The 17,261-nt window shown below is 39.6% G+C and overlaps 1 protein-coding gene across 2 annotated transcripts in view; it reads right to left on the minus strand.

Moving 5' to 3' along the window:
* Positions 1-1,126: 1,126 nt before the first annotated feature.
* The window catches only part of dachc (dachshund c), a 30,923-nt gene continuing 14,788 nt past the window's right edge, over positions 1,127-17,261 (minus strand). Inside the window, exons 4-11 of one of the 2 annotated variants that reach the window (XM_044135731.1) lie at positions 12,293-12,471; positions 11,373-11,493; positions 10,639-10,773; positions 6,579-6,775; positions 5,956-6,106; positions 4,874-5,002; positions 4,596-4,697; positions 1,127-2,251 (exon numbers count right to left, since the gene is read on the minus strand). In XM_044135731.1, the coding sequence (XP_043991666.1) occupies positions 2,214-2,251; positions 4,596-4,697; positions 4,874-5,002; positions 5,956-6,106; positions 6,579-6,775; positions 10,639-10,773; positions 11,373-11,493; positions 12,293-12,471 (1,052 nt within the window). In that variant the 3' untranslated portion in view covers positions 1,127-2,213. The remainder of the gene's footprint in view (positions 2,252-4,595; positions 4,698-4,873; positions 5,003-5,955; positions 6,107-6,578; positions 6,776-10,638; positions 10,774-11,372; positions 11,494-12,292; positions 12,472-17,261) is intronic. The other variant, XM_044135732.1, reaches the window with a different exon arrangement.

Below are 17,261 nucleotides of genomic sequence, written 5' to 3' on the forward strand. Positions count from 1 at the left end.
TATGGGTTGAAAACAGGATTTTCAACCCATATTTTAAAGATAATTCTGCCTCTTTATCTAAAAAAAAAAATCAAGATGATCTTTTTGTAGTTTTAATTTATTATAGTTGATTTATTTCTGTAATTTGGGTAAAAAAGTGAAGCATGTTTATTAGAAGCAGAGTGATATATTTAAATGTTTATACAGTTTAAATATATCACTTTTAGGAATTGTTTATACATATAAAATGAGGCAACAAGATGGAAGTAAATATTGGTGGTTAATATCACCCCAGTTTTATTCACCGAACCAGTACCAAAATGTTAAAAAATGACTAATATCTGCCAATACTGATATATTGTCAATCCCTGGTTTATTACCATTCATTTGAATGACTACAGCTTACAGCTACTAAAAATCTTAATGTTTGGTTTCTTAAAGAATGAGAACATTTTTGCTAAACCCACAGCAAAAGCAGTTTTAATACAGAAATACTTTTGAATGGCCTACATAATCATGGGGAAGACTGCGGGCTGAAAAGTTGCCAAGCAGAGTCACTGATATCCTTCCCAAGAGTCTAGGCACAAAGCATTATTGCACAAGAAGCTGGCAGTTCATAGAGGGCTGTAAACAAGCATATGAATGGAAAGTTTAGTGGAAGGACAGGTGTGGTACAAAGGGATAAAATGATAACTACAGTCTTGGGAGGATTGCTAAAGCTAAATCCATTCAATAGACTGGGGAGGAGTCACAAGGCCTGAATTAGAGGTAAAGTCGGCGCTTAAAGATTCACCACTAACATACGAGTCCAAAACTCGGGCCACAGCAGCCACATTCATGAAAGAAATGTCTAACCTGGGATAAAGGGAAAAAAAATTACTGGAGTGTTGTTCAGTGGTCTTAAATCTTTTCAGATGAAAGTACGTTTTGAATGATAATGATTTGGGGTGTCATGTCATCTGCTGGTGTTGGTCCACTGTGTTTATGAAGTCCAAAGTCAGAGCAGCCGTCCACCAAGGAAGTTTAATTACAGTCAGAGTGATGGATCACTCTGACTGTAATTAAGTTATGCAAGTCGCATGTTTTCAACAGAATTACTGAAACAAGTTAACTTTTTATTATATTACCTTGCACCTGTAATTATAACCTGTAATTATATTGGTCCATATTTGAAAGCAGACGTTTATTCTGTGAAGTCATTCAGTATTATGCTGAGGGGAACACTGGTCAAAAAAATGAAATAAAATGAAAGCATCAATTTTATTTCCCTTTTTTTTATTTATTTTTTTTTACTTTAGCTTTAAAATCTTCTTTTTCCTTTTGTTCTTGAAGCTCTTTGCCCTGTTTTGTCACCATAGTTCTGCTTAGATTCTTTTTTACCCTAGCTCTACCTGTCATTTTTGTCTCTTCAAAAGTGCTATGAGTTGTCTACTTTGCCGCTCGAATTGGAAAGGTTCTGTCGGGCTTTTTAATCAATAAAACAAATTACACAACAGGAGGAACGCCCCACTTTTCCCCCCTCGGTAGAGAAAACGTTAGCTCACACCGCAATGCGGCCAGACCCGCCACACTTCTCTGAAACAAGGACAAGACAGGAGAAAGTTCAACACCTGTGTTCCTTTTGCAAATCCACACACCGTCATTTTGGTTTTAAAAAGTCATCAAAGCATCAACTCGATCTGAAAGCAAGCAATGACACAATTTAATAAAAAGAATCTGTATTGTATGTATTGTCAAACTGCACTACTGCATAACATACACAATACGAGTCATTTACTGACTGTACAACATGCCATGTTTTTCATATTAATAATAATAACAATAATAATAACAATAATAATAAAAATGATGACTATATATATGTACACACCTCTGTAACAAGTTATATTCATCACTTGCTTTAAACAAACAGCACTGACAGGAAAAAACAAAACAGAAAACTATGGTCATTTTAATCTACGATTTTAAAAACTTTGATTAAAAGAAACACACTTTAACACAACATCAGAATAAAATGCTCTGCCCACCACGGCTGGGAATTGATGATAGAGGCAATAAATTAAACCACACAGACATCACCCTGGAGATGTAGGGGAAGCAGAGCTTTGTGTCCTGGATGCCACTGCTGGACCGAGCATGCCTGTTGATTGCATGTGCCAAAAAATGAGGAATCTTCGTCACCGTTTCCTCCATACATCCGTCCATCCATTCGTCCATCTGTTCGCTCCTGAACCTCAGTACCTCCCCGTGGTTTGCATGAAAACTCTGGCCTCTGAAATCCAAGAGAAATAAATATTGTTGTGTGCATACACCTCTTGATTTTGACCTTTCATACTTTAAATTGACTTCATATTTAGTCGTTCCAAGCATTTAAAAGGTCAGACGTTTTTTTTAACACTACAATTTTTTTCATGACCTTACTCGTTGCTATATAGTCCTGCCTGATTTAATGAAAGCTGTCAACAGATGTGAAAACTTACTCCTAATAGTTTGACTTTCTTTCATTTAGAAATCCAGAAAGATTTTAAATGAGCAAAACTTAAGCATATGTTTTAAACTGACTGTTCTTGTGTCAAACTTTGAAAATTAATGTCTTTTATTTAATGGAGCGACTAAATGTTTAATAAAACAGTTGAGTGCAAAAATAGTCTCACGAGATAGTTATGATCAAAGTGAGTTTGGAGTATGGCGTCTATCTGGATCCATTAATCGTTGTGCAGTAGTTTTTACGTCATCTGAAGGTCAATTCTGATTGGCTGATCAGTCTCTCGTGACGTCTCCTACCCCGGAAGTGTTGCTTTGAGCCGAGTTCAGCAACTTGGATAGAAATATACTGTCCAGACCTTTTCATTTATCTCTTTGTTTGTGAAGTACCAGTGAGAATTTATACTTTTCCAGTATCATAATCAATTTATCCAGGAGAGAGCTGTCCTCTTTAATCTTAGCAATTTTGTTGTAAACTATATATATATATATATATATATATATATATATATATATATATATATATATATATATATATATATATATATATATATATTTTCAAACATTCCAGTTCCAGAGAAAACCAGTTCCACCTGCCAGTCTCAGGCCAGCCTCCCTGCAAACCACATTTTTTTCCCCATGACCCAGATCGTCCTCTACGCCTTTAATTCTCTCTCTGTAGTTATGGCTGCATAGTAATACTTTGAACTAGGCCATAAAAATAGTTTCTTTAGGTTTCTGAGAGTCTTATGAAACCTCAGGTAATAGTATTATGAACCTGTCTTTCCTAGCCATTAAACTTCCCTCTTTTACTGAGCAGTTTAAGTATCGGCATAGAGAACGTGCGGCAGTTTTCATCCTGGGTTTGATTCTGCTTGGGTTAAAAAGAGACTGACAAAAATATTCAATAATTGTTGATTCTTTTAAATAGAATCCTGAAAAAATTTACAAAAATTTTATTTAACTCTTCCGGCTGATTTATGAAGGAATTTTTTTTAGGCAATAGAATAATATACGCAGCTTTATATAGATACAGGATTCTTCTAATAATTTAACCTGCAACAAAACCCGATAACAGAATTCTTTAGAGAAGAAATAATCAGTTTATAATAAATACCGAAGCTCCTACGCAGTCATGACCGCTGATCCCTAACAAAGAAGTATTATTTAGTTCAAAGCATTTTTTTTATTCTGCTCTGTGTTTCTCCATTTTTTATGGTTTTTTTTTGGTGATAAAGCTTCCTGGCACAAAGAGCAGATCCTGCCCCGCTGTCTGACAGACAATTCCCCTTTAAATGATTTATTACTGGGTGTTAATTATGCAAATGATGTCCAAACAAACTCGTCATGAGGACAATTAAGACAGCCATTAATTAGTGGCCAGTTCTCTTCTTGCTTCACTGACATTCAATTAAAAATTGCTTTTGAACAAGCGCACTGTCTGGTTTGGTGGTCGTTGGCACAGCGCGGAGCCGAGGTGGGCTGAACCCACTCTCTCTTTTGATGAAGCCAAACTGGAGATCACTGTCACTTTAAGACCTTAAATGTATTTATTTATTTATAATTTTTTTTACCTGTCTCTGTGAAGACAGTGATCTTAGTGAAATAAATATATTAAACGTCTGTTTTCATTAAACTGGCAGCCCCGGTGAACCGCTTCACGCTTCATTTCATTTTGCTCAGTTTCTCAGGAGCGGCCTCGCTGTGAAATCTTTCAAAACCTTTCCAGTAGATCGGTCTGTTAAGCATCAAAAGCAACCAGTAGGTGAAATAATATAATCTGTTGTTCTAGCTCAGTCAACGGGAGCTAAATAAATCCCAACCAGCAGGAATAGCCCTTTTCTTAGAATGAAATTGATTTTTTTTTTCTCTCTCTAATAACACAAAGTTTTAACTGTCATGCTTTGTTTTAATGAGCAAACATCAGCACTTTCCCTTAAAAGTAATTTTAGTACAACAACAACAAAAAAAGAAGTCTTGAACAAGTTTTCCTCAAGCCTGTCTTCTGGTGACAAATTGCTTCAGCTTTGCTACAAATACATTCAGTAGCAGAATATTTTTTCTTCCTGATCAAAGTCTGTTTTCACAGCTGCGCCCTGCAGCAGCAGTGTTTGTTATCTGGACAGCTGTACCTTGTGTCGCCTTGCTGTCCAGCCTGCTGTCGTCGTGGCCGCTCCCGTCGGCGTCCTGGGTCACAGATTCTGCGTGAGCAGGCGCCGCCAGTGATTGATGGCCTGTTGTTTGGTCATTAATTAATAAGGACGCTTAATTAGAGGCTAATGAACACTCAGGGCTAAGTTACACTGAAAAGCTTGGTGACATTTAATATGAAAATGAGAATTAGCGCTGCAACTTTAAGACTCAGAGTCAAAACAGAAAAGAGATTGATATTTTTGTTCAGTTTCTGTACCTATGTGTGTGTTGGCAGTGTGCAGCAGTGTGTGCTCCGCCTGATCACGCAGCTTGACCTCCTCTTCCAAGGCCTCCTGTAATTTCCGCTTGCTGCGCTTTTCTTTCTTTAGACGTTTCTGAATCAGAACTGAAGACAGATGGGAAAAGCAGTCAGATAAATACACGACTCGTGTAGATTTGTTTTTGTAAATAAAGTGTCATACAGATATATTGACGCCCATTTAATGTATTTAACTGTGATTTTATTTGCTACGCCAAGTGCAAAAACTATCCAGGTGGCAGGAAAACGATACATGCGTTCCAAAAGCTTATATGCATAAAAATCTGAAAAGTGTGGAATGGAAATGTGCACAGCTGGAGAATATTTCTACCATTTTTGTACATCTGCATTAATTTTGTTCCCCATGCTTCTTTACGAAATAGCTTCAGCTCGGATGGATGGAGAACATCCATGAATATTGATTTTTAAATTTGAGCTTCCCAATACCAGATAAAAAAAAACAAAAAAACATCCCCATCAGCATTATGCTTCCACCACCATGTTTTACCATGGGGGTGGTGTTCTTAGGGTGAGCTGCACTGACAAGCTTACAAGCAGGTTGAAAAGTTAATATTTGGTCTAAATTCACTCTGTGTTTGCCTGAGAGCCAGTGGTCTGTTTGGTGTCCACCTTTCACCACTTTATCATCACGTCTCCTACACCTTGTGTGACCCCAATACCCAAAATGTCCTTGATTGGAATTTGCTCAGCCTGCACCGCAGATGACAGCTTCTGTGAACTTGCCAAACTTGATTTAGTTTGTAGTATTCTGCCAGCATCACTCTAATTCACCTCTGCAGCTGCTTTCAGGGGTAATATACTGTCGGTGTCCTCACTTCCTTATCTGATTTTCAACTTAATGGACACCCTGTCAGCTACGAAGTGGATTAAACCAAACCTCGTTTAGCCGCGCGGCAGAATCGCCTTTGCTTACAGGGAAAGATGTCGATGGGGGGAAATGTGCCACTTCAATCAGCACTTTCCAGCCAGAATGTCAAAGTGAACATTAAACTAACGTTTGTTTTCTACCAGTCTGCTACCTCTGTTCTTCTGCTCCATGCTCAGCTGTCTCTCCAAGGTCTCCCTCAGCTCCCTCTCTCGGACAAGCTCCATTTTCAGCTCCGTCCTCTCCAGCTGGTCCTGCTTCTCCTGCGCTCTGGCGTTCTCTATGGCAACCCTCAGCAGACCCTGCTTGGAGACAACACAGGTGGAGACCGACAGGTTAACCTACTGAGCAAAATCCAGGAGAATAAATTCTTCAGGTGTTCAAACTTTATTACATGGAACCAGTTTTAGGAAAGTTCTGAATGTTTAAATAAGCAAAAAGTAGAAAAAGAAATTTTTCCAGTGCAAAGAAAGTCAACACTTTATCCTTGTTAAAGTGAAACTGCCAACACACACACACACACACACACACATGCACATGCCCATGCATACAGAGAAAACCAAACAAAAGAATGGCTTTCTGTTCATTGTAACTCCTCGATAACAAAGACGTACAATCTGAGAAGCAGGTCAGCACATGCCCAAACCCAATTACAGCGTATCCTAAATGTCTTCCTCGTCTGCCATTTACGATTTCAGGAAATCCCAGAGAGTGGCTCATCTCCCTTCCTATTCATCTCAGCGGTGCCATAATAACAAAGCCCCAGCAGAGGCTCACCTGGATGTTCGTGAGCAGGGTCTCTATGGAGGACAGGCCTTCCGGGAAGATGAAGGGAGTGTGGTGGAGACCTGCTGGGAGCTTCTGTCCTGCGGGGTAAGAAAGCCTCTCGCAGCCCTCCCTGGCCAACAGGGCTTTCTGGAAGACTTGTCTATCACCGCTCTCCCTGGTCGTCTGCGCAGCCGAGGAGCTGTTGTCTGCAGGGCAGAGAAACGGTTTGATGTCTAGTCGGTGAGGCTGAGTCACTCCTGACTAACACGCCGAGCTGATTTGATCTTCTTATAAAGTAATCGTTACCTCACTTTCTTATGTTTGAAGACATATCCTGTCTGTGTACAAGATGTGGAAATAAATTGATTTTTTTGTTAAACCTCAATGCCAAAATCTCACACAAAAACATCCTAATAAAAGAAGACAAACTTCAAATTTCTTATTAAAACAATAAGAAATAAGTCATTATTTCTGTGTTGATTTGTCAACAAGTTTTGGAAATTTCAGCTTCTGTGTGATTGTTATTATTTAAAATGTTAATGGATTTCAAGAAGGAGCAATGCACTCTAGCAGGGTTTCCTGGTAAACGAGGCCCACAGCATCACTCCTCCTCCACCACACCAAACAGTGGGCATGAGGTGCTTCTCCACATCTTCAATCTGTGTTTGAGACTCACCTTGATTTGGGGTTTTTTTCACCGAAAACCTTACTCTCGCTTGGTCACAGTATATTGTTCTATTTAAAATCTACTAATGTTTATCTGCCAGCTTGTTTGATCATTTTTCTTTTTTACATTGCGACACGCCAAGGCAACTTTAAACCAAAAAGAAACGAAAAGGAATAAAACCGACACAAATAAAACAAAATCAAATCCGTATGAAAGTATTGGTAAGAAATCACAACACAGAAAAAATGATTAAATCACAGTACTCTCATGAGATTAATAATATAATGATTCGCTCAGGCTCAAAAGCCATGCAGAAAAGCTTGATTATTTGGAGCAGATCTGAAAATAATGATTAAAGAGGTCATTTTTTAGGAGAGGAAGAATCATTTTTAAAAGTGGCTGCGAATGTAGGACCTGTTTTCCATGTAGTCATTAATTACTATTTTCTAAATAAACTAAAAATAGATATATATTTAGTTTGTGTCAAATATTCTTAGGGCTGCAAGTAGCTGTGGCAAATGTAATTTGTACAAAAAAAAAAGACATATATTCTACCTGACATTTTCATTTTTCAAAAGTATTCAGTGTGACAAAGTTTTAAAGCTTTTTTTACTCACTTTTACCAAGGGTGACAATAATTGATGAGAGGATTACATGTAGGAGACTAAGGCCTAACATAGCAAGATAAACAAATAATAAACAATATAAATGACATTGACCCTAACAGGTTACTTTTCCCAGAATCCCAGGCATCAGCTCTTTTTAAACGATCCCTCTGTCCTTTGTATTAATCTTCACATTTTCCTTAATGCAAGTACAAATTTGAGTAATTAGTGTGACATTCTGCCCACAAGCATTTTGGCAGTTACATTTGCGTACTATCTGCAGAAGGATCGATAACTCCTGCACGAATGTGTAATTAAAGAGAAACATGAACTCGAAGCACTCTGTGACTTAATTTTCCGCCAACATGTCAAGCCCCCTGAACAAAGGGTGTTTACTCTAATTACTGCATGCAACTTCAGCCGCGCATGCACAGAAGTTCTGTTTTAGGGTTTTAAAAACCCGTCTGCCCTTTATTAGATGGCATCCTGCCTGCTGATAATGCATCACAGCTTGACACGTCCCATAAAAGCAGCTAAGAACCTGCATTATGGATGACCATCTGTTTGTAAACCTGAGAACTGTGCGATCCCTATTGGTGACAGAGAGCAGGGGGAGGGATATGAAGATTAGCTATTTTCCTGCATTTTTCTTTTTCTTTTTTGTTTTGTTCCCTATGAATCAGCTGGTTGCTCACTTTACTGTCATCTGAGCCACTGAGGACAGAGACGTCCCGGGAGCCGGGGCGGGCAGTTATCGGAGCGGGAACCGGGGGCCACGGACGTGCGATGCGATATCTGGCACTTTTCTCTGTCTGTGACAAATGAGGGTGTTTTCTCCACTTAGCTGACCACAGCATCTTCGGCTCCAAACCCGCCCACCTCTTCCCACTCTGCCGCGGCCTCGCGTCTTGGCAACTGTCACGTTCAAGGTGTTTCGCTTACGAGAAGCAACGCGCTCCTCTCCCCGCCCGTCCCCATCCGCCCGCTTCTCCGCTTTCTCTCTGCTTCTCGCTAAAAGCATTGCTCTGTAGAGAAAGGTAATTAGCAGGTGCTGGCGAGCTCAGCGGAGGGCATCCAACTACACTCCCGTGGCTCACATTCAGACACGCACACATTTGTAGCCGCTGAAGTGCACAGTCAGCAGTGTGGGCTCCCTCGGCTCCTTGGATGTGACTGATCCTTTATTGAGTTACTGTTTTACGCCTACTTTACCCCACTCACACTCACACACACACACATCTGCCAGCTTGTTTGATCATTTACCTATCTCCCTAACCAAGGTCATTGTCTGTTTTCCTCTTTTCTCCCAAGTTTGCCCCCCCCCCCCCCCACGCACACACACACACACACACACACACACACACACACACTCTCCCATTCCTCTCCACCTGTCCCCAGGGCTAATGAACTTCACAACGTGAAGACTGCCAGTCAGCGGAAGAGAACAGAAAGGCAAGGAGGGGGCAGAGAAAGAGAAAGAGAGAGAGACAGAGAGAGACTGAAATTCTGCTGATGTTTGGTTAATGGGAGTGAGGTGTCAGGGATGGCCTCTGATCTTTGCTGGATGGATGCGTTGTTCAAAGACCACTGAAAACAGCACACACAGCCAAAACTGTCTCTCTCACACGGGCAGATTATTATACAACGGATTGACAGAATGACAGCGCCGAGGAGCCCTTTGAAACGCGGTTCAATCCACGCCGAACCCATCCTGTGATGTTCTAGGTCAAACACAAAAGCTCGCAATCCGCCAAATGTACACGCGTTTCATTTGCATGCCGGGGAAAAAAAAAAAAAAAAAAAAAATCAATTGAAAATCAATCGCACAAATGCGATGTCCGCGTCGCCGGTGCTTTTGTCGATACGTTTGCAGCTACATGACAGCATCTGAATCACTACCTATGAAGCCATTGTGAATTTTTTTATTTTTTTTAGATTCAATTAGTGAATAATGTGATTCGGCATTAGAAAGTATCTGCACCCGTAAAAAAGAAAAAAGAAAAAAAATATCCACATACAAACAAGTCTCCGTCTGCCTCCGCTTGTTCTCTCGCTGTAAATTTCTGCTGACTGTTTGTCCTTGAGCAGTCCTCATTAAGCTAATGCAAACCTCCCTGACAGAGAGAACCAAACAACTGACGTTGCAGCGCGGGCCCCTAACGACAGAGAGGCGGTCGTTATGCAGATGAGGTCCGGCTGAGAGCACGGGAGGCCGCCCGGCTCGTTAGGCCGCGGCCCTGGCAAATGGCTCGCTAATGTAGCGCCGCTTCCTGGTCTAATGGAGTCCTGTTTTGCAGAATTATTTGTCTTTGCGCGCCAAGGGGGGGCCTTGACAGAGAAGAAGAGGAGGAGAGGGAGTGGGGAGAAAGGGTGAGGCCGTGAATCCTTATCAACCTCTTACTTGGTAAATGACAAAACCCTTTCCCCTGAAATAAGTAACGCCAAAGAAGCGTGTACGACTGGCACAGCTGTTTGAATTCAATGAGAACAACAGGTCGGCTAGGAAGTCTAACGTTTGCTGCTCGGTATTGGCAACATTTGGAAAAAGTCGATGGATTCTTCCTAAAACTAATCATTGCTCATTATGACTGCTAAATCATTGACTCCAAGAAGAAATTCCTAGAAATCAGAAGAGAGTTGCCGGGCGAATCAAGGTTAAAGTGTGAGGGAATACACTACCAGCAGAGCAAGATGTTCGAAAATCATGGACTTAAAAGTAAATGAAATATTCAGATCCAAAACTGCTGCACCACAAGTCTGGTTGCATAAATGCATTATTATTATTTGTGAGTATTACCCCTGTCGGTGTGATTTCTCTTGTTCTCCTTGTTGTAATCCATTGGTGTCCCGTCTGTCTCTCTGGCGGCCTGCACCATGCCAGGAGAGTGACCCAGAACGCTGTGACCCGACGACAGGCCGTCATGAAGTTGATCTGAAGGGATATTATGAGAATGAGGAAAAAGAAGAGATATCGGTTAAAACCTTTCGTCATTGTAAAGGGACTTGCAGCTGTCGTTGCTTTAGATAAATTAAGACATTTAAATTATTCATGCTGAAACTAAAATGGTGTTGTCCCCCAAAAAAAGAAACACATACACCCCAATAACTACATTTGAGCATATACAAATGCAGGAGCTGCTATACAATTTACCCTCTTGACCTTTTAAATGAAAGATAAATCAGTTCTGTTTGATAGCTAAACCTGAAGCATAACTTTGTTCCTGTGATTAGGCAAGTTGCATCAGATCATGTTGGTACTTTAAAAGTGATAGATGCTAATCAAAACAAGTAAAAAGTAAAAGCTATTATTGTGTTTAATTTGACCAATCGCAAAGATCAGATGTAAACAGACTGAACTTAAAAAGTGCATTTCCTCACAAATGCACACACGTTGATAAGCAGATACGCAGGTCAGTTGAAGTGCTTTGCCCAGGGACACTTTGACATGTGACAGGAAGAAGCTTGACTCACACTTGAGACTCGAGCAGCGTATTTTTCAGGCTGCAGCCGGTAACACAGGTGAGTACGTACGTGTTATTTCTGCGGTGCGCTCGTTATGTAGCGGTGAACTGGACACGCTGCTGCTGTGATTGGATGACATCTGAGCTTCTTCCAGAGAAGGAGAAGGTGAAGGAGTGTCCTGTACTCGCTCCTAGCAAACAACAAAGCATGAAAAGCTTGCAAGTGAACAAAGCGTGACTCAAGCTTGATATTCAGACGCTGGGACGACAAAAGGAAGGAGAGAAATTTGGGCTGCCTGAAATATTAACCTAGAAAATTGCTTTTTATGTAAGGCATAATAACACTACAACATAAAACTGCCTTGACTTGGGAAAGTAAGAGAAACACACAAAAACATACATAACCACGTAACATTGTTACGTGGTTATGTAACCACATGGTTGGCATTTTTTTCCGTTTTCAACTGAAAAAATGCCAAAGGCGAAAGAGATTTTATTTGTTGATTATCAGTCAGAATTGGTTTCTGGAAAGACCGGAGTTTCTGCCAACTGATCTATAGCTGAAATTCACTGTTTTATTTCACAATATTACAGGGCCAAAGCATCCCGCAAACCACTAAAGAAATTTATTTTTGCACAGAGGAAAGGCTTTAAAACTCTCTGCGATGTTTACAGGAAAAGCTTGCTCTAAACTCTCTTTGGGACCCCGTCATAAAAATAATAGTCTGCATTGTTAAAACTGTGAAATCAGAGGCATGTTCCTGTAACTGATGCTGTAATAACTCCCTAAGGGCTCGGCCCTTAGAGACTTTTACAACAAAAGAACTCCAATCTTTAAAGTAAAACATGAAATGAAGGGTTAAGAAAGCTGCAGTTTATTCGAGTACCTAAAATATCTCAAAGTGCAACAATTTCTATGTCGGTTTCTCTGATCAGACCACACGCCATTAACCATCGAAGTCTGAGAGGTTGATGGGCATCTGGGCTCACCTTAATGACAGAGGTGGGAGCCCTGGCAGGTGGGTTGGCGTGGAGTTGCGCCACGTTGGCCATGCTGGCCAGCGTGCTCAGTCGGTTCATCTGGCCCATTGCCATGGAAACAGAGGCTGGCGCCAGGCTGCCAGGAATCAGAGGATGTGACATCATCATGAAGGGCAACTGGTCCAAAACTGAAGAAGAAAGAAAAGGAAGAAGACTGCAGTAAAACAACTCTGTATCTCTGTCCTTCCTCCTTGTCATTTTTAAAAGCCATCAAGATTGCGACGTCCATGCAATCAACGTGAAAACATTTCGTTTTAACTTAAAATCATTAGTAGGATCATGACAGAAAGTTATTTCAGGTCATGCATTTCTAACAATATCGAACAAGTAGCTGAAAATATTTGTACAGGGCAGGCTAGAGAGCGTATTAAAAGATAAGTTACAGTGGCCTGCGAAAGTATTCACACCCCTTGAACATTTTCTCTTCATTGTTCTTTTAGGGATATCAGGTGAGGCCAACTCAAAGCACTACATAATTTGAAAGGATAATAATAATAATAATAATAATAATAATAATAATAATAATAATAATAATAATAATAATAATAATAATAATAATAATAATAATAATAATACAATGATTATTGTTTTCAAAACTTTTTGCAATAAAGATTGAAAAAGTGAGAGCATTTGTTTCCAGTCTTTGTGAGTCAAAACTGGAGAATCGCCGTTCAGAACAATTATAACAACAAGTGTCTTTAGGTCATGTCTCTTCCAACATTTTAACCATGTTGCACATATATGATTACATGTTGCTCAAACAAAATCAGAGTGGATATAGAGTGTAATTTTCCAGTCATGCCACAGATTCAAACTTGTGTTCAGATACATTCTGATACATGTATGTGCTTCGATCTAAGCCATTAGAGCACTCGCAGTATGTTTCAGCTTGTTGTCCTAAAGGTTAACCTTTGACCTAGTCTCAAGTCTTTTGCCACAAGTGTTTTTTGCTTCCCAGTCCCTAGTGAAGAAAAGCTTCCCCACAGCATGACGTTTCCACCAAATTGTTTTAACAGAAGACTGCTGCGTTGAGGAACATGGGCAGTATTAATAGATTAATGGATTGCAACAATCGTTAAGCCAATTAACAGTGGCTTTCTCCTTGCTATTTTTTCATTTAGGCCATGTTTGTAGAGAGCTAGATGGGTACTTTGGCCTCCCACCGATCTATAACGCTTTCTGAACTTCTTTAAATTTAAATGAAACACTTTATAATATCCTATCGGCTCATAAAAACACAATAGTCAATCCTGGGTGCAAAGTGTGATCGGGCTACAGGATATAATTTGATTTGAAAGGTTTATAAATCAGAAAATATTCAGTGTGCTGATTGATAAAAATGACGAAATACATGACATCTACTGATACTATGACTAATAACGTTAATGCCATCGCTGAAATTAGAATGGGAACTTTGATAAATTTGTAATCAGTATTGATAGTAAAAGATTTTCTTATTTGTAGCAAGAGCAGACTTTACCTGAGTGGTGGTTCAAATGTATTAGGGCTTTAAATGCTTTTTGAACATTTTATATAAGGGAATTGTAAAACGTCTGGAATTTACAAAAAAAAAAAATTACGATGGTATTTTTCATTTTTCCATATCGCTCACCCCTAATTGATTCAATACATTTTTAGTAGTTGAAACTCAGCTCTTGTTATCTCTCCCAATCTGCTGCTCACAATCCTCTCTTTAGGACAAGCCTCCACTATCTGAAAACAAAATCCTTCCTCTCAACAGCACCCCAGTGGGTTGTTTCAGTCCCTCTATTCATGAAACAAACAATCCAGTTGAGTGGGGGGAGCAGGAGAGAGAAAATGACATAAATATTTATCATTTAATAAAAGGAGAAAAACAAAAACAAAAGAAACACGGGGAGGAAGTGGAACAAAAGAAGCTGATGGCAGTCTTGGTGCTGGGCCAGCAATGCATGCTGGGTAATTATAAACACAAAAGAAAAAATCTTGGACTCTATTCCGCACAATTGTCACAAATAATAGAACTAGAGGAAGCAAAAAAAAAGAAAAAGTTACAGAAAGACGGACACAAAAAAGCAAACGACACGGAAAAAAAGAGCAGGCAAAGTAGGCTTTAAAGCACAAGGTGTTGACTTTTTGAGTTAGCCTCGCTAGACATATGTGTAGTGCTTTGTGCATTTTGGCAGATTAGTCTGTCACTTGCCCAGTTCATAAACTAATCCAGACAAAAGATCTGTCTGAATGGAGCTGAATAACCAGATGCTCTGACAATCAACTCGCAGCCAAATATTAAGCCTCGGTTTGGAGCCCAGAGCTCACTTCAGCCCCTCCGTCCAAACCCACAACCAACTAAAATTTCATTTGCGCTCTCATTCTGCCCCCTTCACTTTCTCCCCCCATGTTTCATTAGAAAACATCAAAAGTCAAACTGCTTCTCTTATGTTTATCCAAACAAACCATTACTGTAAACAAACAGTTACTGTAAATTTCCCAGAAGATCTTGTTAAACGCAGAAATGGCTTCTCTCTGCTCTTCTGCAGCCCATAAGGTGTCCCACTCAGCAGTTGTGCGAGTGTGCGTGTGTGTAATCTGAGATGGCCTTTGTAGTGGTTGGAGCGCTGGTAGGGGCCCATCCTTCCCATAAGGCTGTGGGTGGCAGTATGGAAAAAAAACACACACCGTTTTTAGTCTGCGTGCATGCGTGTTTGTGTGTGTTTCCACTTGACTCTATCATTAACGGTGATTAAGCTTTACAGGTTTATAATGGCTGGTGGTAACCAAGCCACCAAACTGCACACAGATGCTGGCAGTCGTAACCGAGTGTATACAATGGTAAACAAAGCTTAATGCCGGCGGGGTTTATCGTCAGGGAGCGCCGAGGAAAGCGCTTAAAGAAGAGAGAGACCTTGATGCTAATGTAATTTTTGAAAAACGGGAGAATTTCTGTTTTGTTTTTCTGTGCTTGTTTCTCCTGAAGCTTCACAGTGTGCTCCACATGCTAGGTGTGCATGTCCCAGGTTGATAGCATATTCCGCACAGACCTCCGTAAGCCCTGTCATCTGTCTAAACACACTGATGTCGCTTTAACCTGTCGATAGCAGCGGGGGCGCGGTGAACCTGAGCTGTTAGCGTGAGCGCGTGTGTGCACGTGCCCGTCACGCCATCGATTGTCTAGCGTTTGTCGTTTGCATTCAGGATGGCGAATTAGAGAAGACTATTGATTTGGCTTCGGCCTCTCTTCTTATTCATCTCAATATCACCCAGACTCGCTTCTGTCCACTTTCGCCGCTACGACCCCTCGCATCAAAGCGAGGCCTGAGAGCAGTTAAGGGAAATGCTCTAAGAACATATGAGTGAGACGTCATCAGCAGCCAAAGGGAGGAGATCCATAATTAAGTGATTCCCATTATGTGCATTGCATGAATATAAATTAGCATAGGATTGTAACTAATGATTATTTTAGTAATCGTTTAGAAATTAATTAAAATATATAAATGCAAATAAACAAATAGCTATTGCCTAAAATGCAATAACAAAGCATTCCTTTAGTGAATCTGAATCAGGTGAAGCTAAAGCTATGACAGTAGAGGAGTTTTGGGTATAACTTATTTACACTCAAAGACGTATTAATCGTAAATACAAAATGTGTATATATTTTCTTGTTCAGTTTTGGCTTAACTTCTGCTTTAAATAAGTTGTTTTTTCAGCAAACGACTTTCTTTTGGATTTGTATTCTCCAGTTAGCAATTTATTGATTAGTAAATTAGTTGACAATTTTTTCAGAAATCGATTCATCATGATTAATCCCATTAATCTTTTCAGCCCTACATTACTATTTACTAAGCTCTAAAATAAAGGTAAATTCTGTTTTATTTCACTGCAGATGCCAGAATAAATCAATGCTATATCAAACGTTGCCTACAGCGAGAATGTTTAACACTGACAGCATGTTTATGGCTTGAATGATGTAGAGCTCATGAAAAAATAGTAGGGATGCACCATTATGAAAATTTGAGCCGATATCTTTGTCCGATATTAATGTTGCTGATATGGCTGATAATTGATATATTTCATTATTGTTTTGACACCGTTGAGAAAAAAAGAGCCCAGAGACAGAGGGCAACAAGATAAAAATAAATATTGGTTGTTCATATTGACTCAGTTTTATTTATTGGACAGATTCCGATATGTTAAAAAATGACTAATATTGGCCGATACCAATGTTAGAGCTGATATATCGTGCATCCCAAAAAAAATTTTATATTATATATATTAGATCAAAAAGGGATTTTTCAAACAAAAGTATAATAAGCATGCACTCAATACTTGGAATGGGCTTCTTCTAGTATGAGTTACTGTGTAAATGCAGCATAAAAGTGATCAGCCAAGTTTTTTCAATAGTGACCTTTATCATGTGGGTTCTGGTGTCTCTCATCTTCCTCTTAACAATAGCCCACAGTTTCTCCCTAAGGTTTAGGTCAGGTCAGTTTGCTGGCTTGTCAAGTACAGTAACTCAATGGTCATTAAAGCAAGTATTGGCACTTATGATCGTATGGGCAGGTACTAAGTCCTGAAATTGAAAAAGTTCTGGCAAGACTATATGTCTCTAATTTGTTTTTGGCTGAGTCTGCATCCAGTCAGTGGGAAAATACAGATGGGAAAGTATAAAATGTAAATACGTTCCAATGTAAAATCCATTTGTTTTTCTTAGTAGCCTATTAGGTTTTTGTATTTTAATAAATAAGAAAAAAAAGTTTAGAAAGTACAACATTTCACCACTCTGTTTACTTTCGTCACACTGATAAAGAAATACCTATTTTTTTAAGCTTGTGGAAATCTCTGAAGCTAGAAGCAATGACTCTCTAAGTTCCTGATTTCAATTAAACTATTTTTAGTATTCATATCTTCAAGATACTGAAAACAGATCGGTTTACATTGA

The sequence above is a fragment of the Gambusia affinis genome, linkage group LG13, assembly GCF_019740435.1.
Source record: "Gambusia affinis linkage group LG13, SWU_Gaff_1.0, whole genome shotgun sequence".
Lineage (NCBI taxonomy): Eukaryota > Metazoa > Chordata > Actinopteri > Cyprinodontiformes > Poeciliidae > Gambusia > Gambusia affinis.